Below are 19,434 nucleotides of genomic sequence, written 5' to 3' on the forward strand. Positions count from 1 at the left end.
AAAGAATTAAAATATTAAAATGATGGGCCACAGGAATGAGTCCTTTGTAACTGAGCCTGAACTTTCTTTTAGTCTTCTTATGCATCACACTTACATCTGCAAACTGTCTGTACGGCACGAACTGGACAATGTCTCTGGCGACTGATTCTCCAGTTGTTGACCTAAGCACACCGTCATCTCCATCCAGAAGCTCCATGGCCTTAAAGTCAGCTGGTCCTACCCCCACAATAATGATTGACATGGGGAGTCTTGATGCCCGAACGATGGCGTCCCTCGTCTGGTCAAAGTCAGTGATCTCGCCATCAGTGAGGATCAGCAGGACAAAGTATTGCTGCAGAGACAAGAAGATACATGTCAAAGTTAGACTGTGTATTTCAGGCTAATTGTCTTAAGCTTTAGTTGTTATGAGTTCACTCACAGCGGCAGCATTAGCCTGTGCGGCACCGGCAGCAATGGAGGCAACGTGGTTGATGATGGGGGAGAAGTTTGTTGGTCCAGAGAGCCTGATCTGAGGCAAAACCATCCTGTAGGCTTCAACAATCCCCTGGATGCCTAAGAGTGGCAGCAGCAAAGCAGAAAAACCAAACTTTAAAAAGAAAATCTGTTAACTCTTCCCTCCTTGGATGCCTACTAAGGGTAACCATGTTTCTCCTTTTTGAACTGAGCGGTTTCTGTCACTTTTCAGGTCTGCTTCAGAACAAAATGACTGTGTGTGCATCAGATGTTAGTGAGAGAGATCTCTTCCCATGCAGCTACCTTTGGAAAAACCCATTCTAATGCTCATCAAATCACATCTTTATTGATACATAATAAGATGTTAAAACTCATGACTAAGGGTACAATCTTTTTTTTTTGTCAAATAACAGCTAAACTATCTTAAATAAAATTTTAATTAATTCTTCCTTCACCTGTTTTTTAAATGGAATAATCTAGTAAATCATATCACTTTTGAGGTACAGTAAATGTGTGTGTACCTTGGCAGTAAGGGTTAGTTGGGTTGAAGTTGAGGGCGAATTCGTGGTGTGCCGCCTGTAGGATCAACAGTAGAACGGTTTAGTAAACCGGACATAACTGATTTAGATCAACGAAATCAAATCAGAAAATTACAAAATAATTTTTACACCTCAGGGAATTAATGATCTCTCACTTCAGAAACAAACAGAAACTAAAGAAACAGGCTTTGTGATTGGTCGGTTAGAGAGCTGACCTGGTAGTCTGGAGGTAATTTGGCTCCAAAACCGAACGCTGGGAAGAGTTTATCGCTGAAAGAGGAAACAAAATAATGACTGTTAGACATAAAGATCAGAAACATTTTCATTTCACCAGAGGTTAGAGTGCAGTCAGGAGAGCAGAACAAGAGCTTAGAAGGCTGCAGAGTTTAGAGTTTAAGGCTCAGGTTGGAGATGTGAAGTTGTTTGGGTGTAGTTTGAGTGAATGAGTACTGACGTGTCATAGTCCTGGACCACGTGGCCCACAGACCACAGAGCAGACAGGTACTGGTTCAGCCCATCTGCACTCATATAGTGGAGAGAGTTGGGTGAGCGAGGATCACCATTAGAGCCAGTGAAGTCAATCCCAACCTAAAGCGTTCACATAAAATTACAGCGTTAGTTTATTAACTTCTTTTTCAACTGCTCAAGTTGATTGATAAGTTGTGATCAGTAGCTGAAAAGTCAAATGACAAAGATAAGCCACCCTTTGAGTTACTGAGCTTGGTTAGATAAATTACACCACTTAAAATGTGTGCATGTGAGCTGGCGTTGACATACGGTGAAGTTGATCTGGCAGCCACCCATCACATAGTCCAGGAAGGTGTACTGAGTGATCAGCTGCACACAAACAGAGAATCAAACATGTTTCGATGCATGCATCTTTACTAAAGATTCACTTCCGTCATGGCAATAGTCACCAACAAGCCAAGCTGACAGAGCTCTGATTAGCAGTGAACAGTTCAAGAAAACTCAATGAATAGAAACTTCAGCTCAAGAGAGGAGGAATCTGTTCAGTCTGTCTGACAGTGGTTTACACAGTAACTGTAGAGGAAGAGTAGAATTAGTATCCCTAAGCTGAACTTTATGCACATCGTTTTCTCATTTGTTTATTTTTATCTGATATATGTTTTTGATTTACTTGATTTTATAATGTTAATAACCATGTAATGTGTACTTTCTTGGGCAGGTCCCCATTAAACAAAAGTGAGATTTTAACTTTAAAGGAATTCCCATTTAAATAAAGTTGAAAATTTTAAAAAAGTAAACCCCTTGAAGAGAACCCTGTGTCACGTAGTCTTTACCTTGCAGCTCTTGACAGAGACAACTCCAGAGTTCTTGTAGCTCTTCTTCTTCTTCTGTTTCTCGGGATGGATGCAGTCAAATTGCACCTGGAGAACAACACGGCACAGCTCAATAACCTCTCAGCAGCAAACTAAAATACGTCACGTGTCTTATCATCGCTGGACTCACCGGTGAGCCGTGTGCTGTTTTCTGCATATCGGAGACTTTAGTGGTGAAAGAACCAATCAGATCATGAGATCCATCACTGTCGTAATCAGAACAATCCACCTGCAAAGGAAGGACAGGATTTAATGGAACAGTTACACATTTGATTGGCTGTCATGAACTGAGGTGGATTCTAATTGGTGGAACCTTCAGAGGTCTTTCAAGGTCGCTGTAGCAGAGAGTCTGCAGAGGGATGGTGAACTTCTTCCAGGTTGGATTCAGATTGTTCTTCACAACCTACAAACAGAAAACACAAATACACAGAAACAGTCCTCATCTCGGTCATCTTCACCATAATTTTCTGTTTGTGCTTTTGTAGTTTTTCCACATGATAAGCTAAGAGTGTTAGATGTTTAAATATTTTGTATTTCAGCAACAAGAAAGAGTTTGAGAAGGATCGTAGCAATTAACAGCCATCTCTCACATGAAATAAGGTGTGTGCATGTGTGTTTACCTCTGTCCTGTGGACCAGCTGCCATTTTCCATCATCTCCCTGTCTAAAAAACTCCAGGAATGGATCAGACTTCCCAAACGTATCCTAAACAAACGGAGGACAGCATGCTGCAATCTCATTTATTGGCGATGCATTTTACTAAGCTGTGAGGGTAGATTAGAAAGCAACACATACTCTGATATAGCTGCATGTCATCAGTGGCTCAGATATATAAAAGGAAAATCCAGTACACATTACCAAACTCTTTGTAATAAAAATGAGAGTCTAAGAAAAGCTCAAAATTAAAAAGCTAAAAAATACACTTAAATTATGTTTTTAAGCACAAAGGTGAGGAAAAATAAGACCGATGGGGAGTATCAAGAAACACCATCAGCCATTCAGAGCAGCTGTTCATGAGATCAAACCTCAGTGAGTAATAATTAAGAATTAAATAAAGTAGGAAGTAGAAGATACCTTCTTGTCAAGGTTTTTAGCCTCCCACTCCAACTCAATGGCTCTGTTGTCCTTTATCTCCTCTGCTGTGATCTACACACACAGAAACACACACACTTATGTTAAAGTCACAGTCATCATAATCTTGTTTTATTCTCAGTACAGCGATACTCTACATACAGTGATGGTTCCCTTCCCAGCAGGTTTGCCCTTCTTCAGCTGCAGAGGTCTGGTCACAGTTTTGCTGGAAACTATCTGAAACACACAGAGAAGGTAATGTTTGCAGCTTAATCATTGACAGCCAGCTCCCAAACCTGAATTTGCATAACACAGTTTGTCCAGCAGAGGGCAATGTTGACCTCAGAGGAACTTTTTAGTTTCTTGCCTAACAAAAATAAAGTGTTGTTGAACATTTTAATGGATATCAGATTATAATCTTATATCAGCTTGCATGCCTCAAACCAGTAGACTCAACCTGAATCTGTAAGTTTAAAAAAAACAACAACAACAACAACAAAAACGCCATTTCAGAATTAAAAACAGCCAATCAGCTGCAGCACAGACAGCATAGCTCGTTATGGTTCAATGACACCACTAGAGGGCGCCAGCATTACATTGGAAAACTGCAGAATAATCTGCATTGAATAATCTACACTAGGGGTGTCAAACTCAAATACACAGTGGGCCAAAATTCAAAACTGGAACAAAGTCGCGGGCTAACGTTAATATTTATTGAAATATATTTATTCCTCCAGATATAAGAATGAATCTTTTCTTATGGACTCAAACACGTTTTGCTGAAAAACTGAATATGGAACAAGCAAAGCTTAATACTAAACAATATATATATTAGCTGTATAATACCAGTAGGCCAGCTCTGAGAGTTTGACACCTATGATCTACACATTGTAAGACTGGAACAGCTGATCGTGAATCATTATGTTAGTTAAAAGAAAATTTATTTGCAACAACTTTGCACAATAATTAAAAACCGTGAAACATTTCCTGCATCTCAAATTGTTTATTTCTTGGTCATATTCAGCATATTTTGCATTTCAGCTAGTTTCTGACACGTTGCCAACAAAAGTTTTAATGAAAGTTAATGAGTTACAATTCCACTTTCAATAAAGAAAGTGCATCTACTTATTTCAGTAACTTTATAGTGAAACTTGTGTTATATGATTGATGTCACATACATTTATGAAAAATGTATAAACTTTATAAAAAGTACCCCACCCTTGCCCACCCACCCCACTAATCTGAGCGACCCCCATCACTCAGGCCGCTCGCAAACACACTATATTCAGACCAAGTCTGTCTTCTTTTGCACTACTCCCAAGCACTTTGCAACTTGTACTCTAATGTGTGCCTTTCTCTTATTTTTGTATACATTTCTCTTTTTTATATATATGTCCATCCTATTGTATACATTTCTCCTGCTTCCTCTTGGGAAACTGGAGAAAGCAACAGACTGAAAGTTACAATTCTAACCTACAACAGTTGGGACACAAAAACAAACAAAAAAATAAGCTTGACTGCATTTTGAAGAGCTGAACCTTAGTCTACTGAAAAATAGATTCTAATAAATCTGGTATTGAAAGTAATAGCTGATCACATTCGGTGTGTACCTGGCCAAGTGTGATCTCCACCCCTCCCAGGTAGTCATCATCACCAAGGTCAGAGCTGGAGTTGTCGATGTCGTAGACACCCAGCTTCAGGTTCTGAACTTTCTCGAAATGATAATCCAGTCGGAGACGCTGACTGAAGGACGGGCTGGAGTTGTTCTTCAGACGCTCAGTGCGGCCCAACTGACGCAGAGAAACACCAACAGGATTCTCACATTAGAATGAAGTCTGAAGCCAAACAAAGCTCTGTTCTGAAGCGTGACTGTCATATTACCTCAGCCCACTTATCTCCTCCAGTGCTCTCCAGCAGGACACACAGAGGATCAGACTTTGACCCCACATCTTTATCCAGCAGGTTAGCACAGGAGACACTCAGCTCCACCTTGCTGACACAGTCTGCCATCTGAAGGAGGAGCAGAAAAGAAATTAAAATCAGCATATTTCAGAACTTAAGAGTTCAATATCAGCATAGCTTACAGTGACAGCTGTAACGTTAAAATAGTCATTCAAGAGTAGAAATGTGTGTCTTTACAGCAGTTATAGTACCCTGTATCAGAAAAAAACAACTGCAAATAACACCAATGCTTATCCATAAGCACTGAATCACTAGAAACACAAAGCCTCAGGTTACCCAAAGTGGCCACAACAACTCAGCCGCTACAGATCAATATAAACACAACATCTAATCACTATCATACTCTTCTCATCTCCTGCTCCTGTACATTAGTTAAACAAAAACACGCGTTGGTAACAGGATTTTTTTTTTAACCATACTGGGTCTTTGCAAGCAACCACCTGGTCCAGGAAGTGAGTCAGTTACCTCATATAACCTAAGTGCTGTGTCACTTTTGGTCAACTCATTATACATTAATATATACTTTAATCATATTGATTAAAAATAAAAACAAATTATTTTATATTGCAATCCTGATAAGTTTCCTTTTGGTAGCAAGCCAAAACCTCTTTATTGGTATGCCACTCAAAACCGGAAACTTTCAGCAGAGTTCCCTAAGATGTCCCCAAATGAAACAGCAGCTCAAAAACACCACAAATGCAATCACTCTTTAACCACAAACAGCTGCAGAATTTAAATGAAGTTTGGCAAGATCTCAGTTTTGTGTTCTGCAACTTCCTGCACCACAGAGTCATAAAACAGCCCAAATGTAAGACAGCATATCTCTGATGACTGTATTCATTTATCTTTTCCACATTCAAAAGAGGCCACCGGTCTCAGACACTCAATAAACAGAGGAAATGTGGCGGTATCGTCTTTATCAGCAGCCATAAAGTCAGCCAGGCTCTTCTATAACAACTCATGTGACATATTCGCACCATCTGCCACCTGATATGCCGTTTTCATTACAAACTAAATCAACAAAAGGAGCAGAAGCAGGTAAAGGCACCACCCGCACGAACTTGAGGAGTAGCAGCCCCTTAAAGGCAACATCAGCATGAGATTGAATGGAGATTTGACTTGACCTGTAAAACCAGTTACACCAGCACAATTCTCCAACACACGAAGTTCACACACTCTCGCACAAGCACACATTTAAAGAGAATTATGCCATCATAAATGCTAAAAATCACCTTATTGGATCCGTTATATTTTATCCCCTTCAAACAGGAATAAAAACCAAGGGCGGTGTACAGCCACTCCCACAACCCGCGAACGGAAACTACTCCCTGTTTTTTCTGTTAAACACACTAAAGAGCTCACTAAACGTTATCTGACCAGTTTATCAGGATTTCTAGTAAAATACACGCCACACAATACAAGCCTTGAGTAACTGAGACGAAAATAACTCCGTTTGTCGTTGCTCGAAAGCCTTCGATGTCACGGGAGGGTGGTGGCCAGGCTAACTATTCTCTGATTGAACATGCGGTTGCGTACTCGACTCCTGATTGGCCAAAACAACCGTCAGTAACGCCCTCTGATCCCGAACAAGAGTACGGTGACGTTACTACCTTTCACATGTCCTGTAGACTCCTTCACAATAAAAGCTCAATAACGCCAAACGCAATCAATCCTCCCACTCATTTAACTTTCCAATCACACTACAGCCGACCAGGTATAATGCACATTGTTGAGTAATTAATAATTATATTAGTAGTAATGTTGGTACAGAGACAAGAACAACAGAAAAGAAATCATACCACCTCGTTTAAACCTTAGCATAGCCTGAAGATATTATTATTACACCCGCCTCGGAATTAAGCTGCTGCAGCAAACGGGGAAACTATTCCAAAGATTACTGCACCAACAACAAACCAAAGCTGATAACCCCAAACACAACGATGACAGGACAGAGAGAAAAACGTCCAGAGTCCCTGAGATCTTGCATAATTAAAGCTTTACTTCCAAACACAAGCACAACAAGACTTAAAGATATGGTAAGGATTAAAGCATATCCCAGTGCAATAATGCAAAAATGTTTAACAGTGTTACACACTTTAACACAATTCATAATCCTTGAGGATTATAAATCGTACAAGTAATTTATAAATGATCATGACTGCATCCCATCAGAGATAATATTCAGTCCACCTAATTTTAGTTTAAATTATCATGGCTGAACAATCCATCCTAATATGTGTATTGTTTTTGCTAAAGTCCAGCATGTTTACGAGGGTGGTAATATTGCTACAGAGATGTAGCAATATTTGGAGATTTATGTATGCATTTCCAATTGAAGATTTATTTTTTCCAAATTTCACTTCAAAACTGACCTAATAGAAAAATATTTTATTAATATCTATTTAAAGCTTTCAACCTCATTTTTATGTCCTCCAAAGTAGAATTCCCGTTGCTCTTTTGTAACGAAGCTATAAGAAAGATAATGTGTGTTGGGGGAGGGTGCTATTGTTTTTGTTTTTTTTCTTCATCTGACTTGATGTTTGAGGGAAAAAAGATCATGTGCTTTAAGACTTAAACGTTTTAGTGCTTTTATATTGAAGATCACATACTTGGGCCGGAAGTGCTATTGTAGCTGCAGTTAAATGAATGAATGATGAAGCAGATGTACTGTGGTGATCAGAAGAAGAGACCAAATAGACTGAACAACAGTCAGAGCAGAGAGGAAACAGAACAAACTGCACACAGCATGAGTCACCCTCCCCACAGAGAACAATATGGTTTCATTTTATTCATCCTTCGCAGTAGAACCACAGTGCAGTCTGAAAAGCAACACAGAAACACACCAGGAAAAGCACAAACAGATAAATGCAGTACGGAGGGAGAGAGGGTAGGGGAGAGTATTGTTGTTTTATTTACCGTGCAGATCTCACATGCATAAACAAACAGAGCTCCTGCTTCAGTGATTCTCATTCTGTAAGGATCTCTTTCCCTGAAAACTACTCACACCCTTTTCTTAAAAATAAAAATAAATAAAAATCTTTGGGACTTAATTGTGAGGAAATATGTTGAAAGTAGCATACTCCATGGTTTGAGTAAGATGCAGCCTCAAAAAAGAGCTGGAATAAGTTTGCACCCAATCCATGCTATAATAATGTAACAGGAACCTTAAGCTAAACATTATACATTAAACATTATATTATTCTTCTTTAGCCCTAATTTTATGTTATGCTCATCAAAAATAAATAACCCTGAAACTCACGCCAACTGTCTAAGTTGGAAAAGCATATGCACTTGCTAAGTTTATCATGACCTCATGCAAGACCAAAAAAGTTGAGAAAAAACAGCATCTGCAAGAACCCACAGGGCTCAGATTACCCCTTTTCCTCCATATCTATCTGTATATCTATCTAGATATAGATAGATATCAGTTTTAACATTACCTTAGTGTACTTAGGTGTTAATTTAGCTTCATGTACATTTATTATATTGTTAGACTCACTGCATGATTCTATACAATAAAAATGTTGTTTCTTTGTTTTGTTCATATTTGGGTCATTAATTTGCATTTCTGTAAAATCCATATGATGAAAGACTTACTAATTAACAAATACTAATATTTCAACATTATTATTATTAAAGTTGAAGCAGCAAGGAATCTAGAAGTGGCATTAAGAAAATGCTCAAACTTTGTAGGCATATGTAAGTGTTTCATATGCCTTAAAAAGAAAAAAATAATACGTGATCAGTCCAGTCAATAATCTTTCGCACAATTTCCTCCATTTCCACAAGTGGACTCCTCCCCATTCTTTATACACCACTTCTCATTCAAGGATAAAGAAGGTAGTATATCGTTTTCTACTTAATTATAATATATATATATTTTAAATTACTTATTTGTTCATCCAACATCACTAGGTCAGGTTGCCTACCTACAATTATTTTGTGAATTTTGCATTTACTTAGCTGCATGTGTTTACATTTTTTTAAATTATTTTATGTTGTAAAACTATTGTATATTTGGGTTAATGTTACTAGTCATTTATTTTCAACTGATTTTCAAATCATTACCAAAATAATGCTAAATAGGCGGCAACTTTATCAGAAAATGCCAGTCTTCCAATCTCCGCCATCTAATACCGCTATATATTATATAAATTGCATATAAAAACCCATCTACCAGTTGCTAACTATGAACAACAGGTAAAATATTCTGTAATGTCTATACATGACCATCTATATATTGCCGTGGCTCAATTTGCATTCCAACGCATACATCTACCTTCTACACCATCTATAGGCCTCCAACAGGTAACTGTTACTAATAGAATACCATTCACAGAGCACTATTTGCCATCTAGACAATGCTATCTGCAGAGCACCATCATCTAACAATCACATTCAATCCACATCTATCATGTGTTGGTTACTGGCCAGAAGCCTCTGGCATCAGCAATACCCTTTACCTTTTACAACCAACCACAGTTTACATAGCCCACCTTCTGCACCATCTATTGCAAGGGTGTTGAACTCCAGGCCTCGAGTGCCAGTGTCCTGCAGGTTTTCGATGTCACCCTGTTTCAACACACCTGATTCAAATGATAAGTTCATTACCAGGCTTCTGGAGCACTTCGAGACATGTTAGGGAGGTAATTTAGCCATTAAAATCAGCTGTGATGGATCAAGGACACATTTAAAACCTGCACCGACCCTGGAGTTGGACACCTGTAATCTATTGGCTACCAACAATCACTTACTAACCACAGACTACCTTTGACAGTATACTATCTACCTTTGACAGAATATTGTCAACCAGCACTTACTTTCTGTCCACAGGCAACCATCTACATTTGTACTGTACCAAAAATCAAACACTATGTTATTATACACATTCCTCTATCTACCATTGACATAGCATATTCTATAGAACGGCATCCACCTTAAAAAGCCATCAAAAGTTAACCATTTTCAGCCATTTAACAACAACCACTTTCTATCCATAAGTCACTATATTGGCTACCATTTGTAAGCCGTTGTTCCATCCACAGGCTACTACTATCCAAAACAATATAATCTAGAGGGCACCATCAACCCTATATAATCATCAACAACTTACCAAAAGCTTGCCAAAACACTACCATTTACCTGAAATCATGTTCTATTCTTCCTCCGTTACATAGTAAGTACTATATAGACTTCTATCCACGGGGCATTGCTAGGCATGATTTACCTTCTATAGATACCCTTTTAGAAAGCTATTACATACCATACACTTCCTATAACTTAAAGTCTAAATGCTACCAGCTACCTTCCAGTGCTCTTATGATCAAAAGGTTACCATATATAGGCTACTATCCACCAAAAATTACTTCCTATCCACATGCTACCTTGTACTAGTTGCCATCTACAAATGAAATGCTACATAGGCTACCATCCACAAACTACTATTCACCACTTAACTGCCAGCCTTTACCTTTGAATCAATTCAGTTTTAGTCATATAGTGTTTTATTTATGCAAGTGTAAATTTATTGATATCACAACAGATGTTTCCTCAAGGAGTTTTATGTTGTAAAACAATAATACAAAGAAAACTCCTATGAGCAAGCCCTTGCCAAGAGAGAGAAGAAAAACAATTTTAACAGGAAGAAACCTTCAGCAGAACCAGGGTCAGGTTTGCAGATGGCTGCCACTCCCTGAGCCTGTGCCTATAAAATCTTAAAAGAGCTCAATCTACCACAAGTTATCTACAGCTTGACATCCATAGGTTTAACTCGCCTACAGACTACCATTTACAGGCTACAAAAAACCCCTCTACTACCTTCCAAGGAGTTTATACAGGCTAGGAGCCATCTAATAGCTACCATCGCTCATAAGTATGTATCGCCTTCCAAACATTGGGCAATTTAGACAATCTAGTGATTCAAGGCTGTAGGCCTGCCACCTGCTCCATTTTTTTTGAATCATTGAACAATTATGGCCTTGAAAACTAATCTAGGATTAATGATATTGGTGCTCTACAGGCAGCACCAGCACTTTTCAGGGTATTGTTGATAAACTATGTGAAATTCCTCATGTGCTTTAAATTTCACTCACCTGCAAGATCTGCCTTCTGGATGTCTATTTATCAGGAGGGTGGAAAGCAGCTGAATGATTGACAGCTCAGTAGCAGTCACGCTGGGATAATTTTTACCCCTGCCTCACACTCACCCACCAAAACACAGGTACTGCACAGACATGCATCCTTTGCAGACCAATTGTCAGAAAAAAATTTTTTCTCTTTAATTTGCACTGCATTTTCTCTTCACTCCACACACCAGCTTCACAACAAAGACACAGTCATCTTTCCCAGCAACCATTTTTTAAAGACAGTGCTTCAGTTCTCTTTATTACAGCCTGCTTATCTCCCACAGTTTCACACAAAGTTCAGCAATGCATGCACATATTGTTGAACGCTGTTGTACCTGCTTGGAGGTTAACCATATCCAGATAGCAGACGACTCCTCTTCAGACAAAACTACCTCCACTGATGCTCTCCACTACCTCTACTCAGTACAACAGAGTTGATAATACATCCAAAAGCTTTATTTTAAGTTTGCAGCAAATAAAAAATAAATAAAGCACATCGACAAAAATGAGAGCAGCTGAGGTGACAAATCAAAACTTTGACGATTTGGTTGAAAACTGTCCTGTAATTTGGGATAAATGATCTAGGGCTGAACGATATATCGCATTTGCGATAATATCGCGACATGATCAAGTGCAATTTTCTAACCGCAAAGGCTGCGATTATACTCTGGACATGTCCAAATTCATGGGCTGCATCCTCCTGAGGCCGCATTTGTAGACCGATTACGTCACAGCGACGCGCCGAAGGCTGTCCAAATTACTACCATATCCCAGAATTCATAGCGCGGCCCAGCCAAACTCCAGTTTCCAACAATGGCGCCGCTACTAAGTTTTAAAATTACTCATACTAATCTTTCTGGGTCACAAAATAAACTTTTAAAATATTTTCAGGCGAGAAAGTAGTTGTGTAAACATCAAATATCTGCTCGGTTTATCAAGATATCCCATATTTGCAAAAGTGCTTCGACGTTTTCAGAGGCGTCTGCTACCCACCAGCTCGACAGCTAGCCGGGAGCTCGAGGGTTACTGATGCGGCCGAGAACGGCACAACTCCCGGCACATCATTTTCAGATCACCGCGGAGTTTCGCTGCTCGGGTTAAACGTAATATATAAGTCACTTAGACAACCTAAAAATTTTATTGTTGGGCTTTTTTCAGTGTTTTGTTTGTTCGTGAGTAAATCGGTTTGGCTGAGATTAAAGTTATTAGATTAGATAAAATAAAACTTTATTAATCCCCCGGGTGGGTTCCTCCTTGGTTTTCACACAGCTGACTAAACGTCAAACAGAAAACTTATTAAACAGAAGTATGAGACAGTCGAGAATTTACGCCAGTGTCTGGTTATATTTTAGATAGCAAGAAGCAGACGGCCGAGTTTATTAAACTCCACCGAGACAGCGGTGACGCTAATCAGAACTAGCCTTCTGATTAGCTAATCAGAAGGCTAGACCGTCCAATTTCACGCCTTTAAACTTTAAAGGCGTGTTTGTGTGTGTGTTTATACAATTGCTATTATGTTTGCACTTTATGTGTAATGTTACTGACTGCAGAGATCAGTAAGATGTGTGTATTTTTTATTTATTAGTTTTATTTATTTAATATTATTTTTTAATTGAATGACTGTCTAGTAGTTCACAGATGTCGAAAAACTGAGTGTGGTAAAGCCACTGATTTTGTTTATGTATATTTCTGCAATCTGCACATTGTACTGACTTTCATTTTAATGTTTACACCAGGGTTCCTTGTCAGCACTTTATGCTCAGATGTTTGTAAGCTAAAAATAAACTATTGTGTATGTTCAAATATACTGTTGTGATTGAAGAAGTTAAATAAAAATGTCAGTCATCAATTCATGCATCACCTCATGTTATCATAACAGAGGTCTGTCTTCCAGGAAAGAACAGTTTAAAATTAATGTAATATAGTATTGGCCATACTATATGATGTATTGCTTGTCTTTGTTTAATAATACAGAAGACAAAGACCTTAAAAAATAATCGCATATCGCATCGCAATCGCAATATTGGGGCAAAAAATCGCAATTAGATTATTTTCCATAATCGTTCAGCCCTAAAATGATCTTCCACAAATTGGTTTGAATTTGCTCAGAGAAGAGTTCAGTGAACAACAAAGGCTGTCATAGAATATCATAAACCTCTTGTTCATATATGACTAGTGTTTGTTTTACCCTGTCAGCTATTATTTAACTCTTGGTTTCAGGATGAATTTAATTATGAGCTCTATTTTGTGTGGAGAATTAGACAACATGAATACTGCTGAGGCACAAAGGTTTAGTGAAGTTCTGCCTTCATGTCCCATCATATTTCTAAGGGAAGCCTAAATTTTCACAAAAAGCTACAGCTATTTTCTGCAGCTACAATGTACACACAATGTGCTTTAGTTCTATAACTGTGCAAGAATGCATAGGCTCTTCATAAACAATTCCACTAAGAAAGCATTTAACTAAATTCCTAACAAACAACAAAAAAAACAGCTGAAAGTGTAGTAGTAGTAGTAACTGTAGCGCAATTCACCTGTAACATGCTAGACAGTGCTCCAGAGGTTTGTTGCTAAACAATCATTTTAAAAACGCCAATGAAAATTTTCTTGGGAGTCAGCTTCCCTTTTAGCATCACAGCAGAAGTGGTTAAAAATAGTTTTCAACCAAGTATTCTAGGGACTGGAAAAAAACCCCATTGTGTACTTAACTCAGTTACTGGGTCTTTGCTGTCATAGTAGTGGTAGTTTCATGTAGGGTTGGGCGATATATCAAATATACTATACTATGTATGATGACTTTTTCCACATACAATAGTTAAAATGGCCTTAACATAACCATCTAGTATAAATTACCATGGCAATATTTTGCATGTAATTCCCCCCGCAGCCAACCCACCTGGCCGGGGGGGGGGGGGGTAGGGAGTATATTACCAGACTGGGAAAAACATGGTGACAGCAGGAGTTTCAGACAAGCAAGGGAATGAGACTCGCTAGCTAAACAATGCTGTAATTCGCAAAACATGCCATAGAGCTATTACCGTAAAAGGTAACTGTGAGACCTGCGACTGTTCTTGGTCAGTCGTTTTTATACTCACTATCTAGACTTTTGTTTCTGTAATTTGAGGTCATCAAATGTTTTATTTTACAACTTTTATAGTTATAAGCACAAAAGAGCACCTTTTTTGTTTTATTTTGTTTCAGGAATTCTTGATGTCCTTTTTTTGTTGCTATGATCTTGTTTTGTTAAAAGTCTAGTGTTAACCACAGAAAGAGATTTACTGTGACAGTATAGTCAAACCTCTGTGTGCAACTGATGGTTAAAAAATGTTTAAACTAAAGCATTTCAATTGATTCAGTCATCTTATTCTGACTGTTTCAAACAGCAAAACTTTCACGTCAGCCTTTTTAAATTGTGCCTTTGTTTTTTTTTTACATTGTCTTCCAACTCCAGAGAAAATAAAACCATTACATGTACGCCTCCTCCCCCCAAACACAAAATCTCTCTACTGTGTAAAAGAGAACGGATAACTATATAGGTTCAAGTTCTTTCCCATAATAACGCCTATTCATATTGAGTTGAAGATGTCGATATTAAAGGTCACCTGTATTGGAAACAAGTCCAAACGAGTCTTCCATTCCGCTTCTACAAAAATAACTCATATTCAGTCAATTTCCATCATCAGACAGTGAAGAGCAGTCAGAAAGAGCTCATCGCAGGTGAGGAACATCCTTTTATTAGCTAAAGTAAAGAGGACTCCACATCATATAGGGTTATACGTTCATACAAGTTTTTCACACTGACAATAGAGAGAAACAAACATAAGCTTAAAGAAGAAAATATCCAAAACAATTATGAAACAACAAAAAGCTACCAAACTAAAAACACTACAGACTTCATCTTAGCGCTCTACAATCCAAACATCTACTGAGCAAGTGCTGTGGAAAAAGGGTGGCATTGTTCAAACACAGCGAGATGATAAAAATGTGAAAAATTAAAGAAGTTCAGCAGCCCCTTTTTACAAAATAAAACTGAAGTCAGCAATCTGTCCATCCCACACACTCCACGTATCAACAGAGGACTGTTGCAACACAGATTTGAGACAACATTTACTATAGCAAGTGTCTTTCTTTTACAATGGCCACAAAACTTCAAGTCAGTAATACGTTTTCCACAGCAAAGGGGCATGTCAACATTTCACCAAAGCAACATTTGATCATTGCAACATAGCTTTTTTAAAATCATGATTTCACCACAGCAACAAGGAATGTGGAGAATTACAGCAACAGAGCATGTTAATATCGAACCACAGCAGCGCAGCATATTTAAGCATATACAGCAATATTAGCATAGCAAAAAAACAACAAAAAAGACACACAGAAAAACCTAAAACAGTTGAGTGTGTTCGCTGCATCATGAGTTGACATGATTTGGAAATAAGCTGTGATGTCATTAACAGCTTGAAAACAAAAGGACCAAAATCCTCCCATCATCATCATAAGCATCATCATCATTACAATCACAGCAATATTAATCATGATACTGTGCTATCAAAGTCAGTGGAGGAGCTGCAGAAAAGAGCAAAGTCATAGTTTTCTACTGCACAGACTGCAGGGGATCTGGCTTACCTGCCAATATCTACACAAAGGGACAGTCACAGCACAGGGCAAGGTCTGAACTGTGTCCAAAATCTGGTATGGTTTAGGCTGGCTTTGTTTCAACTTGACTTAATCCAGGTAATTTTAACTACAGTCAGTGTAGGGGCTTTAACCAAGGCTTATCTTGACCTTGCGTGCTCCAATAGGTCGATCATTGAGGTCCATAACTGCAGCAGTGGCCTCCTCGTGGCTCTGAAAGGCCACCATGGCCTCTCCAGTTGGCAGGCCTTTCTCATTAAACTGTAAGCAGACTGAGCCAGGCAGCACCTGGTAACCGTAAAAGAAATCCATGATTTCATCCACTGTCACGGTGAATGGCATGTTCTGCAGCTTTACAATTGTTGGGCCAGCAGCGCCACGCTGACTGCTAGGATTATTGGATCCTGCGGGGGCTGGCTGGTTGCGGAGACCCTCTGCCCCTGGAGTGAACACTGGCTGTGCACTCACCACTCCACCACCTGGACGCCCCTGGTTGTTGTTGGCCCCTCCCCCTCGGTTCTGTCCTCCCACACCTCCTTTTCTGTTGGCATTGTCAAAGGGTACCAAGCCTCTCAGCCCATCCTGGCTGAATGGACCCCCTCCTGCAGCTCCACTACGAAAGCCAGGTGGCTCCAAGATTGGCGCTCCAGGAAGGCCTGCAACTAGTGGGGGAGCCACGCCCAAATTAACATCTCCCAATCCCGCAGCCAGTGGTGGGAGAGGAGGAGGGCCTGCTAGCCCATTTCCTGGAGCTGAAAATGGAGTCACAAATGGGGGGCTGTTGAGGTTCCCCATAGTGTTTCTGAGAAAGTTAAACTCCTCACCACTAATCCCAGCAAATGGATTGATTTGGGGTTGCTGGGGAATTGTTTGGGCTTGTTGGTGGTGGTTTTGGTTCTGCTGGTTCTGGTTGCGTTGGCCCCTCTTATTTTGGGGTGGAGGATTTCTTTCAATTTCTTTCATCTGATCAAAGGTCACAAGATGGACAAAGGCATCCCGTCCATTGAGCTTTTGACGGTGCAGTCTTTCAGCTTTGCGAGCATCTTCTTCAGTTCGCAGTTGGAAGATGGCTTGTCCTAAACCGTTGCCATGGCTATCTGTCAGGACCTTCAGGGTGTCCTCATAGATGCCCACACCCTCCAGAAAGGCTCGAACATCCTTCTTGGAGATGTTGTAAGGTATGTTGGTAATGTGGGCGCAATTTCTGGGCGTTTTTAAGCCATCCTGGTTCTTGCCATCACCCTGTGCTGCTTCACGCTTGCGGATGGCATCAATCTTTTCTAGCATTCCCTTACGGCTGATTGGGTGAACCTGAATAAACCGGCTGCCCATATACTGCATGTGAGCACCTAGAGCTCCCTTGTAGTCCTGTTCCGATTTGAATTCAAGAAATCCCTCTCCTGTGGCTCGTCCATTGGGGCCATAGGCAATGTAGATACTGTCTTCTACAATGTCCAAATTCTTAAAGAACTCCTTAATCTGTTTTTTGTCTGCCTCATAAGGAAGGCCCTTTAGGTACACACAGAACTCCTGTCGGTGGGGAGATCGCGACCTTGCTCGTTGATCTCTGCCTCCTGCCTCTACATTACCACGGCGGTGCTGCAGATCTTGTGACTCATTACTGCTATTTGATTTGCTGCTGTTGTGAGGAGCATGGCCTGCCAACCCATCATTGAGGCTGGCCCACTGACGCTCAGAGCCAGGGGTGATCTCAATGAATCTTTGGCCCATCATGCCACCTCCACGCTTCACTGCTTCAAAGCTCTCCTGGGGTGAGAAGAACTTGACCATAGCTCTACCAGTTGGCCGCCCCTGTCCATCCCTCATCAGGCGAACAGCATCAACCCCCAGACCCCGAAAAAATTCCCTGACTTCCACCTCTGAGCATGAAAATGGGAGGTTTTGCAGCAGAACAAACAACTCATCAGGATTGCCAGCTCCTCCCCCAGTGGCTACGGCAGCAGCCGCCTTCATGTGGGCTTGAAGGCCAAGTGAAGCCAGAGGAGAAAGAGGGTTAAATAACATATGGTTGGGTGTCCCAAGAGGAAGGCCCGAGCCTAGTCCAGCTGGGGGAGGTAGGGAAGGGTTGAAGGGAGGTAGAGAGGACATGTGCGGAAGGTGTGACATAGGAGGCACTGGAGGTCCTTGGGACAGTGGCGAAACAGTAGGAACAGGAGGAAGGGAGGAGACTGGAGGAGGAATTGGTATAGTAGGGAGTGTGGGCATAGGAGGCATGGAAGGCATGCTGGGAAGTGGAGGGATGGGTGGGGGTCCTGCATTAAGAGATGCCAGTGCTGTGGTGATTGTGGGAGCAGAACTGTAGCTGTTGGGGAAGCTGGGCACCACGCTGGCCAAGCTGGTTGCAGCTTTGTTATTTGGTGGCTCCTGAGATGAGCTTGCTGCCGTCACTGCAGTCGGGGTGTTACCAAAACCCTGATTTCCATGGCTACCGCTTCTCCCCCCTGCCCCAGACTGTACTGTGGGTATAGGGGCAGCACTTGCTTGACGACTGGCATTTCCTGCTGTAGGTGCAGCAATCTCCACAGCCCCTGCCCCAGCCTCAAATCTCCGGCGACTGAGTTCAATCATATTCTGCATTTCTGTCTTGCTGCTAAGCAACAGCGACACTTTGGAGCCCTTAATGGACCCACCTGTTCGCATCATGCCCAGCCGTGCGTCCTCATCTGTGGCGAAGACGATGAAAGCCTCACCATGTTCACCCCCCACGATGTGCACTCCCCCATCAGGAATGGTGAGGCCAGAGAAGAAGTGCCTGATGTCCATGGTGCCAGCCACTATGGGCAGACCCTGCAGTCTGATGACTACCGCCATACTGACTGCTAAACAACAGCCCTAAAACCTGGGGAGAAAGCAACACTACCATCAGATGAAGAGCAGAGAGAGGGTGACCAATCGTTTCCAGATTTTTTTTTTCTAGTAAACTTGGATAGGAGTCTCTTTTGCATAGCCAGCAGTGCTTACAATTTTAAGCGCTTCATAATAACAAGTTCTCAATCTTGCACTCCTTTTTGTCTTGCCATCTGGAAACCAAAGGTTTTTTGGAAGGGGTTTGGGGAATAGAGGTAAGAATTTTAAAAATTTGCACAAAACTGTCAACTAAAACAGTCTCTCTGAACCACTTAATAGGTTAGCTAAACTTTCATTTTGATAATTAAGCAATCCTGCCCAACATATTTTACTAGACCACAAAACAATCTTAAGCTTTAAACATAGCTTTAGTATTGAATAACTGACAAGTGTTAAAAACAGTGCATAGCAAGAACAAAGAAATTGTGCTTAAAGAACAGCA

At 40.5% G+C, this 19,434-nt stretch overlaps 1 protein-coding gene across 4 annotated transcripts in view; it reads right to left on the bottom strand.

The window, feature by feature from the left end:
• cpne1 (copine I) overlaps positions 1-19,434 on the bottom strand; it is a 28,645-nt gene that overhangs the window by 3,687 nt on the left and 5,524 nt on the right. For 2 of the 4 annotated variants that reach the window (XM_082534464.1, XM_082534465.1), the window contains one exon: positions 15,208-18,984. In XM_082534464.1, coding sequence (XP_082390590.1) covers positions 16,254-18,956 — 2,703 coding nt within the window. In that variant the 5' untranslated portion in view covers positions 18,957-18,984 and the 3' untranslated portion in view covers positions 15,208-16,253. Of the gene's footprint in view, positions 1-94; positions 332-418; positions 553-974; positions 1,030-1,207; positions 1,263-1,446; positions 1,581-1,769; positions 1,830-2,293; positions 2,381-2,462; positions 2,562-2,645; positions 2,736-2,952; positions 3,037-3,405; positions 3,478-3,564; positions 3,640-5,012; positions 5,193-5,283; positions 5,413-6,596; positions 6,905-15,207; positions 18,985-19,434 lie in introns of those variants that run through there. The other 2 variants (XM_082534467.1, XM_082534466.1) reach the window with 2 other exon arrangements.

This window comes from Aulonocara stuartgranti, assembly GCF_965226115.1.
Source record: "Aulonocara stuartgranti genome assembly, chromosome: 5".
NCBI classification, from domain to species: Eukaryota; Metazoa; Chordata; class Actinopteri; order Cichliformes; family Cichlidae; genus Aulonocara; species Aulonocara stuartgranti.